At 38.6% G+C, this 20,075-nt stretch overlaps 1 protein-coding gene and 1 long non-coding RNA gene across 3 annotated transcripts; both read right to left on the bottom strand.

Annotated features, from left to right (window-relative positions):
* Window positions 1-1,676: 1,676 nt before the first annotated feature.
* On the bottom strand, window positions 1,677-7,663 carry LOC137175113 (Fc receptor-like protein 5). Its single transcript, XM_067580809.1, has 8 exons — window positions 7,657-7,663; window positions 6,678-6,944; window positions 5,351-5,629; window positions 4,919-5,191; window positions 4,436-4,738; window positions 3,173-3,430; window positions 2,177-2,419; window positions 1,677-1,922 (listed from the first exon to the last, which is right to left on the bottom strand). The coding sequence occupies exons 1-8, from the start codon at window positions 7,661-7,663 to the stop codon at window positions 1,789-1,791; spliced, it is 1,764 nt and encodes a 587-aa protein (XP_067436910.1). The 3' UTR covers window positions 1,677-1,788.
* A 648-nt stretch (window positions 7,664-8,311) lies between these two features.
* Window positions 8,312-9,998, bottom strand: LOC137175043 (uncharacterized). 2 transcript variants are annotated; one of them, XR_010925548.1, is made up of 3 exons: window positions 9,781-9,998; window positions 8,984-9,259; window positions 8,312-8,400 (listed from the first exon to the last, which is right to left on the bottom strand). It is a non-coding gene; the product is annotated as an uncharacterized lncRNA (long non-coding RNA). The 2 variants fall into 2 exon arrangements; XR_010925549.1 differs by having other exon boundaries at window positions 9,814-9,998.
* Window positions 9,999-20,075: the final 10,077 nt, after the last annotated feature.

Below are 20,075 nucleotides of genomic sequence, written 5' to 3'. Positions count from 1 at the left end.
CAAATCTGAATACACATTTTCAGTTTCCTGTACACATTCACAAATATCAGCAATTAGAAATTATTTTACACATTCTGAGAGAAGAGAGTTTCCAACCTGATAAAGCCTGAATCTGTGAAAATGATGTTTGTTGTTACATGGTTTTGTTTTGTAAATTGTTTTCTCTTAAATTATTTTATATTGCATTTCAGACTGCTCCATGTTAAGGTGTATACTGTACCATTTTCAGTGTCTTCAGAGCCTTTGATTGATTCATAGACAGAAGCATCACCTGTGAGCAAAAAATGAAAATCAAGCTGAGATCAAATGAACCATTTAAATTGCATGACACCAAATAAGATCAAATATCACCTTTTTAACAAAAATCCTTAGGTTCTTTTTTATTATTTATTCGATTTTAAAATAATGTGGATAAGTGCAAATACAGGCAATCTTAAATGTTTTAGAGCCTTTACTGTCTTTGTAGACTGTAAATGAAATGTTGAGGTTTGTTACAGTTAACAAAAAATGACAAAATTAATCAGGATTAGTTTGAAGACTGACCATGGAGAAGAGAGGAGTATACGTTATGTTGAGTTTCATTCAGGTTGACCATGTGATTTGCAGCAGAGTCCTGATTGGTGCTGTCAGACTGGATTGGCCTAAATCATTTAGCAAATACAATGAATTTAATAAGACACACTGAAGGTACTGCTGTTATGTTCAAAATGAGAGAAGAGAGTTTTGTACCAACCTGATAAAGTGTGAATCTGTGAAAAGGATATTTGATGTTACATTGTTTTGTAAATTGTTTTCCCTTAAATTATGTAATATTGCATTTCAGACTGCTCCATGTTAAGGTGTATACTGTACCATTTTCAGTGTCTTCAGAACCTCTGATTGATTCATAGACAGAAGCATCACCTGTGAGCAAAAAATGAAAATCAAGCCGACGTCAAATTAATCATTTCATTTGCATGATACTTATCAAATATCATCTTTTTAACAAAAGTCTTCACATTTTTAAAAAAAAATGTGATTTTAACAGTGTGGATAAATGCAACAACAGGAAACTGTAAAGGTTTTAGAAGCTTTCATATATTTGTAGACTGTAATATTTAATACGTTACAACCAAGACTATAAAGCCTTAAAGCCATAATGGCAATAATATTTCTGGACTCTGGACATAAGTCTTGTAGTTTTGGTTCAATTACAACAATATAAAACAATGTTCTAGTCTGATCTTTTGTGCATGTGGTAGAACAACAGGTTATGTGACAAATCTTTGAGACTGTTCTACAAACTGACCCACTGCTTTATTTACTGAGATCAACAACAACTTCCTGTCTAATGGATTGTGGCTTTTGGTTAATATTCATTAAAAATCAGATGGCTAGAATCTAGAAAAAGAGTAATAGAAATGTTAGAGTTAGAGTTAACAAAAAATGACAAAATGAATCAGGATTAGTTTGAAGACTGACCATGGAGAAGAGAGGAGTATACGTGATGTTGAGTTTCATTCAGGTTGACCATGTGATTCACGGCGGGGTCCTGATTGGTGCTGTCAGACTGGATCGGCCTAAAACATTAAGCAAATACAATGAATTTAATAAGAAACATTGAAGGTACTGCTGTTATGTTCAAAATGAGAGAAGAGAGTTTTGTACCAACCTGATAAAGTGTGAATCTGTGAAAAAGATATTTATTGTTATGTGGTTTTATTTTATAAATATTTTTTCTGCTATTTCACATTATGACATCAGAGTACATCTTTGTATTTGAATAATTAAAACATAAAACATTTAACATCAGAGTGAAAAAGTCTCACCTTTGGATCGTCTGTAGCAACACAACAGGAGCAGGAGAATAATAAAAATAATTCCACAAACCAGCCCAACAATTAGTGGTATAAGAGATGAAGAGCTGTCAGGCCTGGACACTGCTGTAATAGATAATAAACAATATTCATCATTCACTTTCATTTGTATTTTTATAGACATCAGATTTTGTAACGTTATGTTTAATTATTGAATGGCCCTTATGTAAAGTAGAAAACATGTTAATTCAATATGTGAAATCAGCTGAAACTAAACCTGTAAATTTCTAATTCTGTAAAGTATTTGACCACATTTCTTTCTAAGACAGCAACACAGTTTAGAAGAAAGAAAATGCATGAATTGTTTTAATCCTACTCACCCTTAACTGACAACCAACTCTGTACTGATTCTTTTCCTGAGTATTTACACTTGTAGAAGCCTTCGTCTGACTTTGACACTGCAGAGATATTCAGCTCCCCTCTGGTATCATTTTGGATAAGTTTGTCATTTTGATAGAAAAACACATTGGAAAGTAATTCTCCTCTCTTCAGTTTGCAGCCAAGAGTAGCAGAATCTCCCTCAGTCACAGGATGCACAGGGCTCACCAGGATAATATCTGCATCTGTAAAACAGTCAAAGAATATGAAGTTTCAGTCGGAGACCAGCTGCTGACCTTTAGAACAAGGTGACATAAAACTATGAGAATAGATCACACATATGCCTTTATTTTTCTCCAACTAATTTATCTCGCAGAGTCAGTGTAGCTGAGCAAAGACCCAACATTTCAGCTGTATTACATACATGTCTTGTAACTGTAAATATACTAGCTATGACTAGTTAGCTCTAGAGCTAACAGGTACATATGAAAGAAATGATGGATGGCTATTGACACAAAATCACCTCTGACTAAATCTGCATAATCATCAAGAATAAAGAAAGGTCTTGCTGCACACCAAAAAAGCTGTGGACCAAACATCTTGGATTCGTAAAATATCAATTTCCAGTTAATTAAATAAATATGAAGAAGCTTTAATTTTGTCCACAGATGAGTTTTTGGTGTGAAGGAAGCCCTTTCATAATTTATTTATTCTTTTGCATTACCTTTGTTTGACAAGAACATGACTAAATTATAATGTTGTGCAGAGGACGTCTGATTTTCTAATTGATTGGATTATGTTTCTTTATGATAATATTAAGGAAATATAGTTTAATGAGCTTTTAATTTTGTTAAAGAAACAATAATATAACATAATTTTTCTATCAAAAGTTTAGGCATATAATTTGTTTGTCTACACAGGAAGTGTAGTTAGTGACACCATGTTGAACATAATTTAAATACAAGGTGAAAATAAAATAAAATGTAATGTAAACATACTCTGTATAGTGATGTTGACTGCATTGCTGAACTCTCCTGATCCAGACTCACACCAGTACACTGCATCACTCTGCTGTGAACTGTTGATGTTGCATGTGGATCCAGTCATTGACCTCCAGTAAGAACAGTTGTGGTTCTCAGGAAACCTCCTCACCCTCCACTCAGTAAAGGTTCCTTCACAGCTCAGTGAGACAGAGTCATAGGTGAAGTGCTGCACTCTGTCAGGACTCACTTTGAGAGTCACTGCTGAATAAACATCTGAAAAACAACATGTAATGAGGAGCAAACCAAGTACAGAGATATTAAAACTAAAACAGATCACAATGCAAATAAGCCTCCTTTTTGTACATTTAATACTGTTAATTATTGAGAATAAAAACATCTCAATGACATAAACTGTGCAAAAGGTTCAGCGTTTTGGTGAAACTGTGAGTGTTAAGAACATACTATACAGAGCATATGGACTGACAGTGGAGATGTGAAGTGTGCTGCAGAGTGGTTTGAGCTGTTTTATGGATGTTTTGATTATTTTTTCTATCTTGAAAACTTGCTACCAAGATAACTACAGCAACTGTTCACTGTGAAGCTGTAAACAACCTACGTTTACCTGCCACCTTTCAAACATACAGAGGATGTGTTTTTCATACTAAATGATGTTTCATTGTCTCTATATAAAGTACTAGTCAAAAGTTTGGACACACCTTCCCTTGAATGAGAAAGTGTGTCTAAACTTTTGACTGGTGCTGTATAGTCAGTGTTTTCCTCTCATCTGTCTGAGTTTTCTCAGGTTTCCAGCTGTTTCTGTACTTTGTCCATTTACCTGCTTTGTTGACTGCTGCTGCTGTTTTGTATGTCTATATTTTGCCTGACCACTAGATAAAGTCTCATTTAACCACACCTGTCCAGCCTGCTGTGTAAGTAAAAGTAATGAGTATTCACTGTAAGATGAGCTCAGGTATCCAAAGTAAAAGTATTCATTGCAAAGAGGAGCAGAGTTTGATTTCAATGACAAGTAAAATCATAATATCTCAGTTTTTCGGTGCTGTAATATTTTCAGATCAATTGAAGATGTAAAGAAGGAAATCCAGCCCAGTCCAGTATGTAGAATAATTCAATATCAACATTGTGTTTGGTGAGTGTGTTGAAAAACTGAAATCTTGACTTGATGGAGAAAGGTCATAGGTTGACCACAATCAATACCCAGATAATGACATCACAACTGCTTCTTGACAGAAGGAGACAAAAACAAACAAGCAAACTCACCTCCAGACCAAACAAACGCAGGTTTACTGTATTGAGTGTAAAACACTGGGTCTCCTCTTCCAGCTCTACACATATATCTTGCTGTGTGTGTCGACCCATGAATGATGTAGGAATCCTGTTCAGTCCCATTGGTGCTACCAGGTAGCAGCTCATAGCTGTAGGAGTTGCCTGATAGTTTGGGAACAGTCTCATACCAGTAGAACCTCCATCCTGCAGATGGATGTTCAACCTCACAGCTCAGAGTTACTGAGTCTCCAGGACTCAGCCATGATGGAAACACAGTGAGGACAGACTCTGGTGCATCTGTTGGAAAGTGATTTTCTCAGAATGAAAAAAATAATGATGCAGATACACATACAGTAAACTATCTCCAAATAAATGAAAAAAAAAAAGAAATAATATAAATAAATATAAATAAATAAATAAAACACAAAAAATGAGTAATTTACATTTTCAGTGTGAAAGAAATATGATCTGACTTACATAATACTGTCAGTTTGAAGGCATCACTCCATTCTGTTGAAGATTGTTCACTTTTCATTCTGCCCAAACACCTGTAGTCTCCACTGTCTGATATATAAGCAGAACTAATCCTGTATTCATTTTGTGTTTGACGTTTTGTTGATCTGGGTGTTTCCCATTCATACTCCCACTTAGTGTCTCCTCCATCCTTGATGTCACATCTGAGAGTGATCGCCTCTCCTCTGTATATCTTTGGCCAGTTGGGTTGCAGAGTCACAACCGCTCTGTTTGAGCCTATTTGTGTTCAAGAATCACCAACAAGGATACAAAAATGACAAAAGGTTAAATCATGATCAGACAAAATGATTGTTTTCCTTGATCTCAGTAAGTATTCATAAACACACATTAGATGTTTCTACATTTTGTATTCCAACAAAACATTGTCAAACTCACCATATTTGTTGATAGTGATTGAATCACTGTACTCTGTGTAGTAAACTGGGTCTCCTCTTCCTCCTCTGCACCAGTAGAGTCCTCCCTGTGAGACACTGATTTGTCCAGTTGATTGGAAAACAGCATCTTGTGTGTTCAGGGGTTCAGAGGTTTTCTCATCTTTGTACCAGTCGTATTTCCAACCAGATGATGATGGGTCCACAGAGCAGGTCAGGGTCACACTGCCCCCTACTGGAATGTCTCTGTTGTCAGCACTCAGTTTGGCCTTTGGTTTATATGCTGTTCAGTTTAGAACAAAGACATTAAAAAGGTAATTAATGTCCTTGTGATTTAGTTTAAATGAAAATATATACAAAGATATTCATTTAATAACTGTGATCTTTAATCAATTTATAATTAATCAATTAAATATATTTCAAATGCTACAGGACACTGAATGATGACTTGTCTTTCAAAAAACAAGCAAAATTCTTTACTGATCAATCCTGAGAAGTTGACTAATTATTGAGGAAAGAAATATTTTCTATTGAATTATTCAGACACTGATAGGTGGAAACTCAAAAACATGATATTCTCACAATTGATGAAACACAGTCCAACTTACATGACACTGTCAACCTGATGAGATCACTTTTTTCTGTTGAATACAAGTCTATTTTCTGTTCACCCATACAGCAGTACTTTTCTACTGTAAAAAGTAGCTCTGAAACTCCAGTATTCACTGTTTTAGAGGTTTTTCTTTGGTTGTTTTCCATTCATACTCCCACTCAGTGTCTCCACTATCTTTGATCTCACATCTTAGAGTGATTGACTCACCACTGAATATCTGAGGCCAGTTGGTTTGCTGTGTTACAACAGTCTTGTTAGAAACTGTACCCACCAAATATACACAGTTTGGATAAAAACAGAAATATATACTGGTATGACTGTCCTTTCTGCTGTCACTGTGGCCTTGAGATTACTTGATGTTCACATTAGAACAAATAAACAAAACAAGTAAATGGTTGGAATGAGATTTGCTCGAGGAAAATGTTCTTACTTCATTATATTGTTAAGAATACAGAAGAGTACAAGTACTAGAGTGAAATCATTCTTGAAATAGCTCAAAAGCCTGAATGGCTGCCTCCAGGCCAACATGTAACGCTATTAAACTAACAGATCAATCTTAGAAATAAAATAAATAATCAGAAATAAAATAAATTAAATTAAGTAAATATACTGAGTTATTAGTTATTAGTGATATGAGATGGCATTGATGAACACAACAACAGATGAAAACAATATAAAACATAACATGTTCATTATGGATGAAGGATGTCCAACTTACGTAATACTGTCAATGTGATGACATCACTCCACTCTGTCGAGGAATATGAGTCCTTCCTTCCTCTACACTTGAATTCTCCACTGTAGTAATTGTTGCTGTTGATCCTGTGTTCACTGAGTGTTGGAGATGTGATTAAGTTGTCTGGTGTCCATTCATACGTCCACTCAGTGTCTCCACCTCCCTGAATCTCACATCTGACAGTGACTGTCTCACCCCTGTATATCAGAGGCCAGTTGGGTTGCAGGATCACAGTGGCCTTATTTGGAACTGTTCACATAAAAATATCTGATTAGGATACCAATGGAAATATAAAATGAAGAAAAACATTTTACAACAAGTTGATTGTTGTAGCACAGTTTAACAAACAATGCAAACACAACTCAACAGCCATAATAACAAAAGCAGTTGAAAAAAATAGAAGTATGAAAACATATCAAGCAACATGTTTAAAGCAATAAAATCATCAGGAAGAAAAGTGACAAGTAAACATTAGTGGCAGCAGTTTAAATGGAGACATAAAACCTTTCTGATCAGATGATTAATAAAGGAGCAACACGGACATTGTATAATCACACACATATACACACACACACACACACACACATACACACACACACACACACACATGCAGGTGTCTCAGTTTCAGTAATTCTGTTCTCAAACTAAAAAGCAACCACTTGTTACTAAGCTGCTCATAGGAGGCTGCATCATTGTTGGAGGAAGAAAATAGTTTCTGTTATCTTACTTAGATAGACTGAAATGAAAAATTGTGTGAATAGATTTTATTTGCATTCAAGTTTGTTCACAGCCATATTTCTTATAAACATTCACCTGAAGAAAAGATTTGTATCAGGGGGAAAAAGTTGGTCAAGTAATAAACTGAGGATCACAGTACTGTCAGCAAATTTAATGATGTGTCTGTTCTCATGCTGAGAAAGGACTCACCACTCGGGGGAGCCACTGGAGTAAAGAATCTTACCTGCCATCACTGACTCTGATCATTTTAAAATATACTCAATAAAATAATCTAAAAGCCACCTCACCAATTTAAAATCTAGACTGAAACAAGTTAAAACCATTTCAGCTGAAACATTGAGTTAAATGATATTCAATGTCAAGGAAAAGTCCACAAATAATACTGCATTAAGCAGTCATGTGTTTTCCAAACATTTATAAGTAAAACTGAGCAGCATTAGTGAAGAACCCTCAACTCCTTTATTGTGTCTGTAAATAAACTGAAGTGTCAAACAAATGTTGTATTATTACCATGATAAAGGATTTCAGACATTTACAAACTTCCTTCAGAGAGCTAAGAGGTACTGGACTAAATCATCCATTCATTATGGTTCTTGTTACCACATATGTTTCTCTTCCACACTTCAGACACTGTTTAAGAATTAAATTTAAAGAATATAAGTTGTTTTATTTCAGAACAAATGACTTAACTCACCTGTTTCCTTAATGGTGACTTCATTACTTCCAGGTGTGAAGACATCTGGTTCTGTTCTCCGTCCTCTGCAGGTGTAAATGCCTCCCTGTGAGATACTGATACTGTCTGATTCATCAGCTTCTGCTGTCTGATGAGGAGTTTTTTCAGAATCTGCTGAGGTACGTCTGTACCAGTCATATTTCCAGCCAGTAGAGTCCTCCACATTGCAGGTCAGAGTCACACTTCCCTGTATGTTGTTCCTGTCTGCTCTCAGTGTAATCTTGCGTCTACGTGCTGTTAAGTTTAAAAAAACAATAAAACAAAGAAATTACTGTAATGAACATGTCATCAAGAATGTATTTACATTTTTACAGAACACAAAGGAAACATCTGTCTCAAATTATGTATAACTCAATGTTCAAATGAATTTAGACTCTCTGTTTGAAAATGTTTATGTTCATAAACTCCAACTTGTCTTTCTAAATGCTGCATATGTGTTTTCTTCACATACTTGTGTGTTTTCTGCTACATTTACATGTGAATCTTAAGTTGCAGTACATTAAACTCTCTCAGCCTCCCGTACCCTTGTGACAAAATCTGCATGAAACTGAAGACTTTAGTTCACAGAAGTCAAACAATATGACGTCAGTTTCTCTCTTTTGTTTAGTGACTGGTTAGGTGAAGGCAGATAAAAGAATCACTTGTTGTTCAGCACTCCAGAAGAAGAAGTATGAAAACATTTAAGACAAAAAAAAAAATCGTTGCTGAATGAATAAAGTGAAATGCAGTTAAAGGCTGAGAAAAGTTAAGTGGACCTTCTGAGTTAAGATTATTTTGTGAACATTTTTTTTTTCATCACAGTATGAAAGCTACTTACCTTCAACGTGTAGTTCTTTCTCTTTGGATTCTGTCCTCTCATCAAACTTACACTTATAAAAACCTCTGTCTGACACTGATACTGGATAAATGGTCATTTCTACAGCGGTGTCTGATATTCTACGTGGTTGATAGTTTGTGTATGTTTCAAGAGATGATCCATTTCTGTAGAAGGTGGCTTTCTTCTCATATCCAGGAGTACGATGTCTACAGCGCAGAGTCACTGAGTCTCCTTCAAACAATGTGAATGCAGGACTTTCCAGGATCACATCATCATCTGTGCAACAGAGGTGTAGTCTTGTGTCATTAATCATCTCAGTTACTGTAAATTATTATATATTTCATATAAACAAAGCTGTGACAACATTAGTTATTTAGCAGCAATATGACATCACTATTAAATATAATGGTTTTAAAGTGTGTTGTGAGAATTCAGCATTAAATTGGATTAAGAGGAAGTTGTAGTCACACTTACCATAATAATTAATGATATGCCCACTAAATGATTTTATGTCCCAATTTCTTTAAAGCAGCTCCACACTCACCTGTTTGCTACATTAGTTTCACAATTATAAGATATTATAATTATAAGAGGAATATTGCTCATACAGGCTGGTCCTGCACTTGGTTTTCACAATCAATGATCACAATTATAAGATGATGTAAAAAGACACTGTGGCAGCCAGCACACATGTCACCACCCAAAGTAAGTGAGATCATTTGAACTGCATGTCGACCCGTAATCACCTCCAGTGTAATAATGAATGAAGTTGTAATGACTGTTGTAATTGACTGCACCTGTAGATGATCCTTTCTCCACATCAGACTCACCAGTGTCCTCTGCTGAGTCATCACCCTGCCCTGTTAATGATGAGCGTTAAGATTATCAGATGAATGCATGAAGAGAAAACACATCTGTATGAAGTTAACAAACTCTTTAGTAAATATACAATTTGTCTCAAGGGTCAGAACAACATCTGGTCTCACTATATAAACATACAAATCTGCCCAGAAATGATAAAGACCAAAATATATATAGTTTTGAGGAATAAGCAATTCTGCACTAATCTACTTTAGATACAAAAAGGGTGATTAAGATTAATACAGCAAGTATTAAAAAATAAGAGATAAATATTTATATAAAATATATAAATAAAAAATAATTGGTCACCTGAAGAGTGTATTCAGCATTAAAATAAAGATTGAAACTTCATCAAACTTAATCAAACTTAATCAAACTTAAAAAAGGTCAAAGCATAATAAAGGCATTTTAAACTATATATAGTCTATATACAGTAAGTTAGCAAGCAGGAAGGAAACAACTATTTAAAATGAAATATTTAAAATGAAATAGGAAAGTCATGAAATTCAAGTACAAGTAAATGGACAAGTTACATTTACATCATGCATTTCAGAATTTGTATTGATACATGGAGTAAAATGATACATATATATATATACGTGACTGCAGTGAAATAATCAGAATAAAACGTTTTATCTCTCTCATTCAGAGGCTTTTTCTCACTACCGCTCTCTCTCTGTCTCCTCTTCCTCCTTCTCTCTCTCTTCTCTCTCTCTCTCTCTCTCTCTCTCTCTCTCTCTCTCTCTATTTTTTGTTTGTATTTATATATAATATACAAACAAAAATCATTAGTCACCTTCAGAGTGTCCGTAGAAGAGTGTATTCAGCACTAAAATAAAGATTGAAACTTCATCAGACATAATCAAACTGACAGAAAGTCAAGATCACACACAAAAAAACAAAAAACAAAAACACAAATAGAGTTTCAGCAGTGGTAACTATTGTTTGATAAATTAAAACAGATAAGAGGAGAAAAACTCTTTAAAATGAAACATGTAAAATAAAATAGGTAAATCATGAAATGCAGAACTCATATACATAACAATACCTGAAACAATTCACATTTACATTCGTCCAGCAGTAAATTGAACACAGTCCTTCAATCTAAACTGAGCCAAGTCACCAACCAACATCTGGCCTATAAAACAACCCTGTAGTTAAAAACCATAAGCGTGCTCTGTTCAAGCTCTCAGAGAAACTGGTTCAACCAGTGATACTCTGTAATTCTGACTATTCAGGAACATGTTCTTTAATCTGTGACATGCAAACAGAGAAAGTCAGTAATGTACTTACAGAATAATCCCAGCACACAGATCAAAGTGTACCTCATCCTCACATCCAGCACTGACACTCTGTCACTCAGCTGCTCTGAGTCTGACAAATGTTTATACTTTGCTTTAATAATAATGCAGCAGAAAGACATAGAGAGAAGTTACATTTCGGGTAAATAAAAGATGAGATCAGACTTTCTTCAACTTCTTTAAAATTTAGCCTGCCTGTGTTTCCTTCCCTTGTATGCAAACCACAGACAACTTCAATTGGTTTGATAAACGTTGACACGTTTACACTTCCTGGTCACTGCAGAAATACATCAGCTTGTGTCTTGTGCAAAGGTTTGTGCCTGAAAAATGTTATGAATAAAAAATGTATAAACAATAAGTATTTACTGCACATCCATAAACCATAAAATCATTGACTTTAATCATATCACATCATAAACATGCTTAACATTTTATTGTGTTTATTTGTGTATGTTATGCAGTATATGCCCACTGCTCTTGCATCAACAGTGCCTGCATTGTGATGAGGTAGGTGTTGCGTGTGTATATAAATAAACATGTATAATTCTACTGTGTATTCTTGGACACTACGTCCTGTATATGTGCATGTGTGTGTTTAATAGTCCCCATAGTGAATTAGATATAAACTGTGGTCAGAACTTGTTATTTACTCTAATTTACTCTTTTTATTTGGTGATAGATTTGTGTCTATCTGGTCGTTTTATGAGGAAGTCCTGAATTACAAATGTGTTGCCTTCTTATCACTCCAAAGAGCAACAGCAGTTGTGATGATATTATAGCTTAGAAAACAAGAAAGCAAATGAAAAAACTCATCTTAACCCATCAATGAGTAAAATGTTGAACATCCATTTTTCAATTACAACAAACAAATTCTGTATTCTATCAGCCTCATTATTCAGAAACAGTATAATTAAATAATTTCTATTATTTGACATTTACAGTATGAATAAACCAACTAAGTTCAAAGTCAATCAACATTTGAACTCAACACATCCATCTATGGTCTGAATTTCTGCTTCTCCCCCCAAAATCTTGAGTTGTTGAAATAAACCTCCAACAGCAGACTGTTGCTGTCTACCTACTGACCTTTGTCATGGTTGGCTTGATCGTGATTATGGTGGTTAATCTGAGTCTACATCACACATTCAAACAGAATCCAAATGTCAGGACTCATTTCTAAAAACAGCCATGTTACAAACCTCTGGTATTAGGTTATAAAGGCTGCTTCTGTTTACTGTCATTTATCTGTTCTCATTTCTGTGTTTATGCATTTAGTTTGCTGTTTTTCAGAAATTAAATGCATAAAGGGGAAAACAAATCAAAAATAAAATATATTAAAAATAAATTGTTGCACGTTTTGCACCATTGTGTTACACAGTTTACTTAACAACTAGAGCTTGAGTAGAAAAAACAAGCCACTGCTTATCAGCATGACGTAAACAAACCAACTTACCAGTTCCTCTCTACACATAAATATGTGTTGCTGTAATAGCAACACATATTTGATGTGTGGTTGTCACATTCACACCAGAGCTAATGTGTTAATACACGGAAAAGAAGAGGTGTCTGATACTGTGCAGGATGTGCAATCATATTTTTAGATGGTAAAATACTTTGGGAGGTAGCAGAAATTGAGTCAAGTGCAATGCATATGAATATAATATATTAATTACAAAATGTTTTTTTTAACTGACTGTCTTTGAATACAACTATGACTGGTGGTGACATGAGGAAGTGGACAGTCAATATTTATTTCTCAATCTGAAACATCATACAACAGAAAGTCAGAGGGGTGAGCTTGTGAAAATCTGACATTAAAGTTCTCACTGTGTTTTGCATCTTGAACTCTCCCTATCACCTCAGTCTGCTATCTGCTGTCAACCAGGTGTGAAACATGTCATCTGGCTGACAGGAAACATTTGGCTTTAACTAAAGACTTTATTTCCTCATTTTCATCGGTAGGTCAAGAGTCTCCCCTGCAGGACTCCTGCTCTGCAGGCATTGAGTGGAGTCTTTGATGGCAGGTTTGATTGACAGGCCGGGCACACAGCACACATCACATAACAAATCATCACATCGAACAATGAATGTGGCAGCAATAAATAATGAAGGCACACATCAAATAATGAAATAGTGACATTTAGTGGTGAAAGCTACACATAGACCTTCAAATAAAGAATAAAAATATTGACCATTCCACCTCTGTACTAATTATTTGATGGGTTACTGTTAATTGTTTGACCTTTCTATTCATAACAGTTGGCATTAATTGCAATGTGCATTTGTTATTTGATGTTTAGCTTTTCATTATTAGATATAGATCAGTAGTGCACCACTCTCCTCTCTACTTCCTCAACTCTCTCTGGCGTCTGATCAGCTCATATTAGTGTAAGGTTTAAAAGTGAAGTTAATTTATACATTCAAGTTAATTCACAAAATATGTATTTACAATGTTTACACAGTTAATTATTTATATATCGATGCTGTATTATTTATATATTTACAAGTTCAAATATTTGCATCAGCATCCTGCTAAGTTTGAAACAGTATTGAATCTGCTTCTGTGGTTTTACCTCATTACAGTTGGATCTGCCTCAGTCTAGCTTATGATTGGTTGGTTTAGTCACATGTGCCTAAAAGACGAGGAAGTGTTGTTGTTATGTCTCTGATGCCGGGAGCTAGAGTAAAGGGCTGCTTAAAAAGTCACTTGTCTCCATCCTGCTATTTTCTCTCATGAAGAGTGTCAAATTACCACCTACCGAACCCTCACGTTACATTTGGTGGCAGCGTGGTGCTATTTTGGTGGTTTGACGCATTTGGTGAGTTTTATTCCCCTAAACGGCGGATATCGTCACTTTTTGCTAGCGGGATTTTTTTTTTTTTTTTTTGCCACTGTTTGAGAGCAGCGGATGGACTGTAAACGGAAGTTTTGGAGATATTAAGGACTTTACCTGTTTCTTTTCTACATTTTCATGCTTTTTGTGATTTTTGAGCCGGACATTTTTCTCCTACAATGTCGGCTGATGAAGGTGAATCTGTGCATGAGCCGCAGCCTGCTCCCGCGCAACATCAGAGGTTAGGGGACGATGTCACGAGGTCCAGCGCTGCACATGTAGCCCCACATACTGTCTCCAGCGCCTTAAAAATTGACCTTCCACCAGTTTTTAAAGGAGATGGGACAGAATCTTTCACAAGTTGGGCTCGACGTTTTGAAGTTTCAGTGCAGGCTATGACTCAACCAGATGCAGATTTATCTACACTGATGGCCTCCATCCTCCCAACTCGCCTGGCAGATGCTGCATTTCTGTACTGGGACAGCTTGCCCCCTTTAACCCAGAAGAACTATGGTTTAGTCAAAGACAAACTCAGGGATGTTTTTGGGCCAAAATACTCCCTGCCCTTCTTCCAAACAAATGTGAATGCTCGCCCGCGTAAACCAGGTGAGAGTTTGGATGTGTACAGTGCAGACATCACTCGTCTTGTGCTTGAAGCCTTTCCCAGCTATGACCACAATGCAATAGAAGGCGAAAAATTCCGCCGCTTTGTAGCTGGCTTGGACCCAGCCTTACAGTCAAAGATTCATGAGATGGGTGCAGACAACCTTGATGATGCCCTGCTTATTGCCAGCCGCTGTGAGAGAGCACGTGCAGCGCTGCAACTGACCACTGCAGGATCCCCATACACTCTGCCTTCAGAACAAGTAGCTATGGTACGTCCTAACCCTGTTAATGACAAACTCCTGCTAACTCTTACTGTGACTAACTTGAAACATGAAGTACAGCATTTACAAGAGAAACACAGTTATCTTGCTCAGCGTTTGGACTCCAGACCTGACAGATCCCCCTCCTGTGATACTCATTATAGTGCACGCAGCTCCTCTCCCTCACCTTATCATACCAGACAGCACCCCAGAGACTATTACTCGCCTGAGCAGTATTACAGGCATGATTCAGAGTCCCACTATGAACGTTGTCCTCCACCCCCTGTGCATCAGAGACGCAGTGAGCGTTACAACAATGACGAACGTGACCGGTATCACTCTCCGTCACGCCCATCCTATCAGTACTCCAGGTATGGTCGTCATGACAATGACACTAACAGATACAGACGCAGTCCTAGTCCAGCTCCACAGAGAAACAGAGATGGAAGTCCACACACTAGGAGCAGTGTTCGATTCCAGTCACCTGAAAGACCTGCACACTCCAGCTCCAACCGACAGGGAAACTTCCATTAGCTGCTGTTGAGGGGCAAACAGCAGCTACTGCATCACAGCTCCAGGATGATTCCCCACAGTCAATGCTGGACGGCAGTGACTCACAAACTGATAACTCTGTCTCTTCCAACATCTTTGCTATTGTTGAGGGCATTGAAGTGTGTGCTTTAATTGACTCAGGCTCATTTGTCTCCATTGTGAGCGAAGATTTTCGAAACTCTCATCCAGCTTTAAAGAAACGCCCTCTGACAGCCTCCTCTCTGCCAGCTCGTGCAGTCAATGGACAACGCCTGGACATCCTGGGCAAGTTAACCATTGGAATCAGACTTGGAAAACAGGTGTGGCAGCAGGAATTTGAGGTTCTCAGGGGTGCTTTCCAGCCAGTCATATTGGGCTGGGATTTTCTAGAAAAACACCATGCCCTCCTTGATCTCAAACAAAAAGTACTGCAACTATGGGACATGAAAATTCCCCTATTGCCCAAAGGACATGAAGTGGCCGCTTGCTGTAATGTGTCTGTGCTAGCACCCACTAAGATACCAGCTATGAGTGAAACCCTTATCACAGCTTGTGTGTCAGCAGCTACACCCGCCTCACCTATGCCAACTGATTATTGTGGCGTTCTCATGCCCAACCCATCCTGTGCCATCATGGTGGCACACTCTCTCAGTGAAGTTCAAAATGGCACAACTGTGGTTCGACTCCTCAACCCTTCCAGAGATGACATTGAGCTGCATCCTGGACAACATCTTGGTGAGTTTCATTCTGCCTCATCTGTTGACATCGTACCAGTTGGAGAGACATGTTGTGCAACATCTCCGGTACACGATGAAGCTCCTCCAACTGTACAGATTGATGAACAAAACCTGTCAACCTCTCAAGTTCAGTCACTGAAATTATTGCTTCACAAGTACTCAGCAGTATTCAGTACACACTCAGAGGACAGAGGTCGAACAGGCATAATCAGGCATCACATTCGCACTAACGAGGCCACACCAATTAAACAGCGAGCCTACAGAGTAACACCAGAACAGAGAGCAGAAATACAGACTCAAGTTCAAAACTTGTTAAAAGCAGATGTCATTGAAGAAAGCTACAGTCCTTGGGCTGCGCCAGTTGTTTTGGTGTGCAAGAAGAACGGCACATGATGTTTCTGCCTGGACTATAGGAAACTCAATGCAGTGACAATCAAAGATTCACACCCTCTTCCCAGGGTCGATGACGCACTGGATGCACTATCAGGCTCTGCCTGGTTCTCCACGATGGATCTTCAGCATGGATACTGGCAAGTTGAGCTGGAAGAGAAAGACCGTGAAAAAACAGCGTTCACGACAGGCAGTGGACTCTATCACTTTAAAGTTATGCCGATGGGACTCACAAATGCTCCAGTCACATGCCAACGTTTAATGGAGATGGTACTTCGAGGTCTCCCCTGGAAAACCTGCCTTGTCTATTTGGACCATGTCCTCATTTACAGCCGCTCCTTCAGTGAACATCTCGAGCACCTAGAAGAAATACTCTCCAGATTCCAGTCAAGTGGCCTCAAGTTAAATCCATCAAAATGCAGTCTTGTCAGAGACCAGGTGACCTTTTTGGGCCATGTTGTATCCAAAAACGGCATTCAGCCAGACCCACGAAATGTGAAAAGTGTTCAGGACTGGCCTGTTCCACACTCTGAAGTCACTGAAGTCAGAGCATTCTTGGGACTTTGTTCATACTACCGCAAGTTCATCAAGAACTTTTCACATCACAGTGTTTCACTACATGCACTCACTGAGAAGAATGCACTCTTCCAATGGACTTCTCAGTGTCAGGATGCATTCACTTACCTGAAACATGCTCTTTCAAGCCCACCAGTGGTTGCATTTCCTGATTTCACGTTACCATTCTCCCTCTACACAGATGCTTCAGGCTCTGCTATTGGTGCTGTGCTTGCTCAGAGACAGGGACATCAAGAGAAAGTAATTGCATATGCCAGCCATGTTCTAACCAAAGCAGAAAGGAAATGGTCAACCTATGATAGACAACTCTGGGCTATTGTCTGGTCATTTTCGCCACTATCTCTACAAACAGCCCTTTATTATTGTCACAGACCACAAACCTCTCTTGGGTCTCAGAAAAATACCCATTGACAATGACAGAACTTGTGTTCGCGCACGTTGGGCTCTTGAGCTTGATCCTTTTGAGTGGACTGTAATTCACAAGGATGGCCACAGCCACCTCAATGCAGATGCACTGTCACGTCGCCCTGCTGACACCAGATACACAGAGCAGAGCACCTCCTGCACCGCTCCTCCCAGTCCACATCCTGATGAGAGACACTCAAGCCCTGTAAGTACATCTTGTCCTATCAGTTCTGTATGTCACCACAGCTCTTGCAGTACTGATCCAAAACCTGTTCCTTGTAATGAGACTTTGCCACAGCCTTCTGGTCCAGACTTACAGTGTGCTACACAAGCTGTCTCCTCCACATTTGTGCTGCAACTCCCTGAAGAAGATCTTAGAAAGGAACAGCAACAAGATTTCATACTGTCAGAGGTCATTATATGGACAGTCAAAGGTCAGAAACCACCATACTGGTGCATGAAAAAACGCACACCCGCTGAAAGAACACTTTGGCAAGAGTACCACAGACTTACCTTTCATAATGGCTTGCTCTGTCGTGAAGTTTTCAACGCATCCACTAAGTCAGTGTTGCACCAAGTTGTTGTCCCTCAAGCCTTAAAAGACACTGTTTTACAGCTGCTGCATGGAAATCCAGTAACTGGTCATCTGTCTGCAGATAAAGTCCTGAAACGTGCTCAGCAACTGTGCTACTGGCCGTTCATGTCACGTGACATAAAGATGTGGTGCAAGCAATGTACGCCATGTGATGCAAGACGGAGTCCTACACCTCACCACAGGGCTCCGATGAAGACAATTGTTGCTACGGAGCCATTCCAAAAGGTCGCAGCTGACATACTTGAGCTTCCCATCACAAGTCGTGGCAACAGGTATGTGCTTGTTGTTCAAGATTATTTCTCAAAGTATGTCAACCTCTATGCCATTCCGGACCAGCGCTCCACAACAGTTGCAAAATGCCTGTTTGAAAGCTTCATATGTGAACATGGTATTCCGGAAATGCTGCACACAGATCAAGGACGTCAATTTGAGTCTGACTTGGTGAAACACCTGTGTCAACTGCTGGGCGTCCAGAAAACGCGCACCAGCCCATATCATCCTCAATGTGATGGCATGATTGAGAGATTCAATAGAACACTCATTGATCAGTTAGCCAAGTTGCTTCTTCAGCAGCCTGGTGAATGGGAAGACTGTCTCAACCAAGTCGCTTTGGCTTACAACACCAGCCCTCACTCTACAACAGGTTTCACTCCATTCTTCCTCACACACGGTCATGAGGCCAGGATGCCTGCAAACCTGCTGTTGCCTAACAACACACCATCTCCATCTACTCCAGGTTCTCCTGCTGACTATGTTGCACAGTTGACCCGGAAACTTCGGTCAGCTTTCAGTGTGGCTTCATGGAACAGAGACTGTGCCTATAACCACCAGAAACAACAGTATGACAGAAGTGTCAAACACACTCCCTATGTCTCTGGAGACCTTGTGTGGTTAAGTGACCCCACTACATCAAAACAGAAACTCGCTCCTCACTGGAAAGGCCCCTTTGAAATATTGGAGTGCCTCGGATCTGATGTGGATTCTCCTGGAGTGACATACAGGATTCACTATCTCCTGGACCAGTCTGACAAGTCTCAGATCGTCCATTACAATCGTCTCAGACCTTACAATGCTCCTGTGCCGGATCATGGACAAAAGACACCTGATTGTGACTCACCATTGCAGCCTCAACTCCCCTGCTTGACTGCATTGTCAGGTGCTTTGCCCTTTAAACCTTCAAGGTCTGCAGCACCAAAGAGCTACAATGTACCTGGCTGCAGCAGTGCCCCTTCAGTGGCCCCCCGGATCTCCCAGCCCCAGCCCCATTTTCAGCCCCAGCCCCATTCTCAGCCCCATTCTCCCCCATCCCCTGCCCCTTGGACTCAGTGTTTCACTGCTCCCCCTTCTACCACTCTGGGTCGCTCTGATTCTTCACTGCGCCCCAGCAGGCGTCAGGTTAAACCTCCCAGATACCTTATGGACTATGTTTTGAAGTGAGACTGTTGCTTTGTTTTGCCCAGTAGCAGTTACTTGTTTTGTTTCCTTATATGAAACGGGGACGTTTCTTTTGTGAGAGGGGGAGGAAATGTAAGGTTTAAAAGTGAAGTTAATTTATACATTCAAGTTAATTCACAAAATATGTATTTACAATGTTTACACAGTTAATTATTTATATATCGATGCTGTATTATTTATATATTTACAAGTTCAAATATTTGCATCAGCATCCTGCTAAGGTTGAAACAGTATTGAATCTGCTTCTGTGGTTTTACCTCATTACAGTTGGATCTGCCTCAGTCTAGCCTATGATTGGTTGGTTTAGTCACATGTGCCTAAAAGACGAGGAAGTGTTGTTGTTATCTCTCTGATGCCGGGAGCTAGAGTAAAGGGCTGCTTAAAAAGTCACCTGTCTCCATCCTGCTATTTTCTCTCATGAAGAGTGTCAAATTACCACCTACCGAACCCTCACGTTACAATAGCAAAAAGTTTTGTATAACAAATGGCAATATAGTGCCATTTCATATTCATAAACGGTAACAGATCACAGAGCTCTGCT

Source organism: Thunnus thynnus, chromosome 22, assembly GCF_963924715.1.
Source record: "Thunnus thynnus chromosome 22, fThuThy2.1, whole genome shotgun sequence".
Lineage (NCBI taxonomy): Eukaryota > Metazoa > Chordata > Actinopteri > Scombriformes > Scombridae > Thunnus > Thunnus thynnus.
The sequence above is the reverse complement of the archived record's forward strand: the minus strand, read 5'-3'. Positions and strand labels throughout refer to the sequence as shown.

What these genes read in the sequence shown, in the direction of transcription:
- LOC137175113 (XM_067580809.1), bottom strand. An exon ending in TGCGTTTGTTTGGTCTGGAG is followed by an intron (nt 3,431 to 4,435) that starts GTGAGTTTGCTT and finishes GTTGTTTTTCAG; the next exon opens with ATGTTTATTCAGCAGTGACT. An exon ending in GAGTTGGTTGTCAGTTAAGG is followed by an intron (nt 1,923 to 2,176) that starts GTGAGTAGGATT and finishes TATCTATTACAG; the next exon opens with CAGTGTCCAGGCCTGACAGC.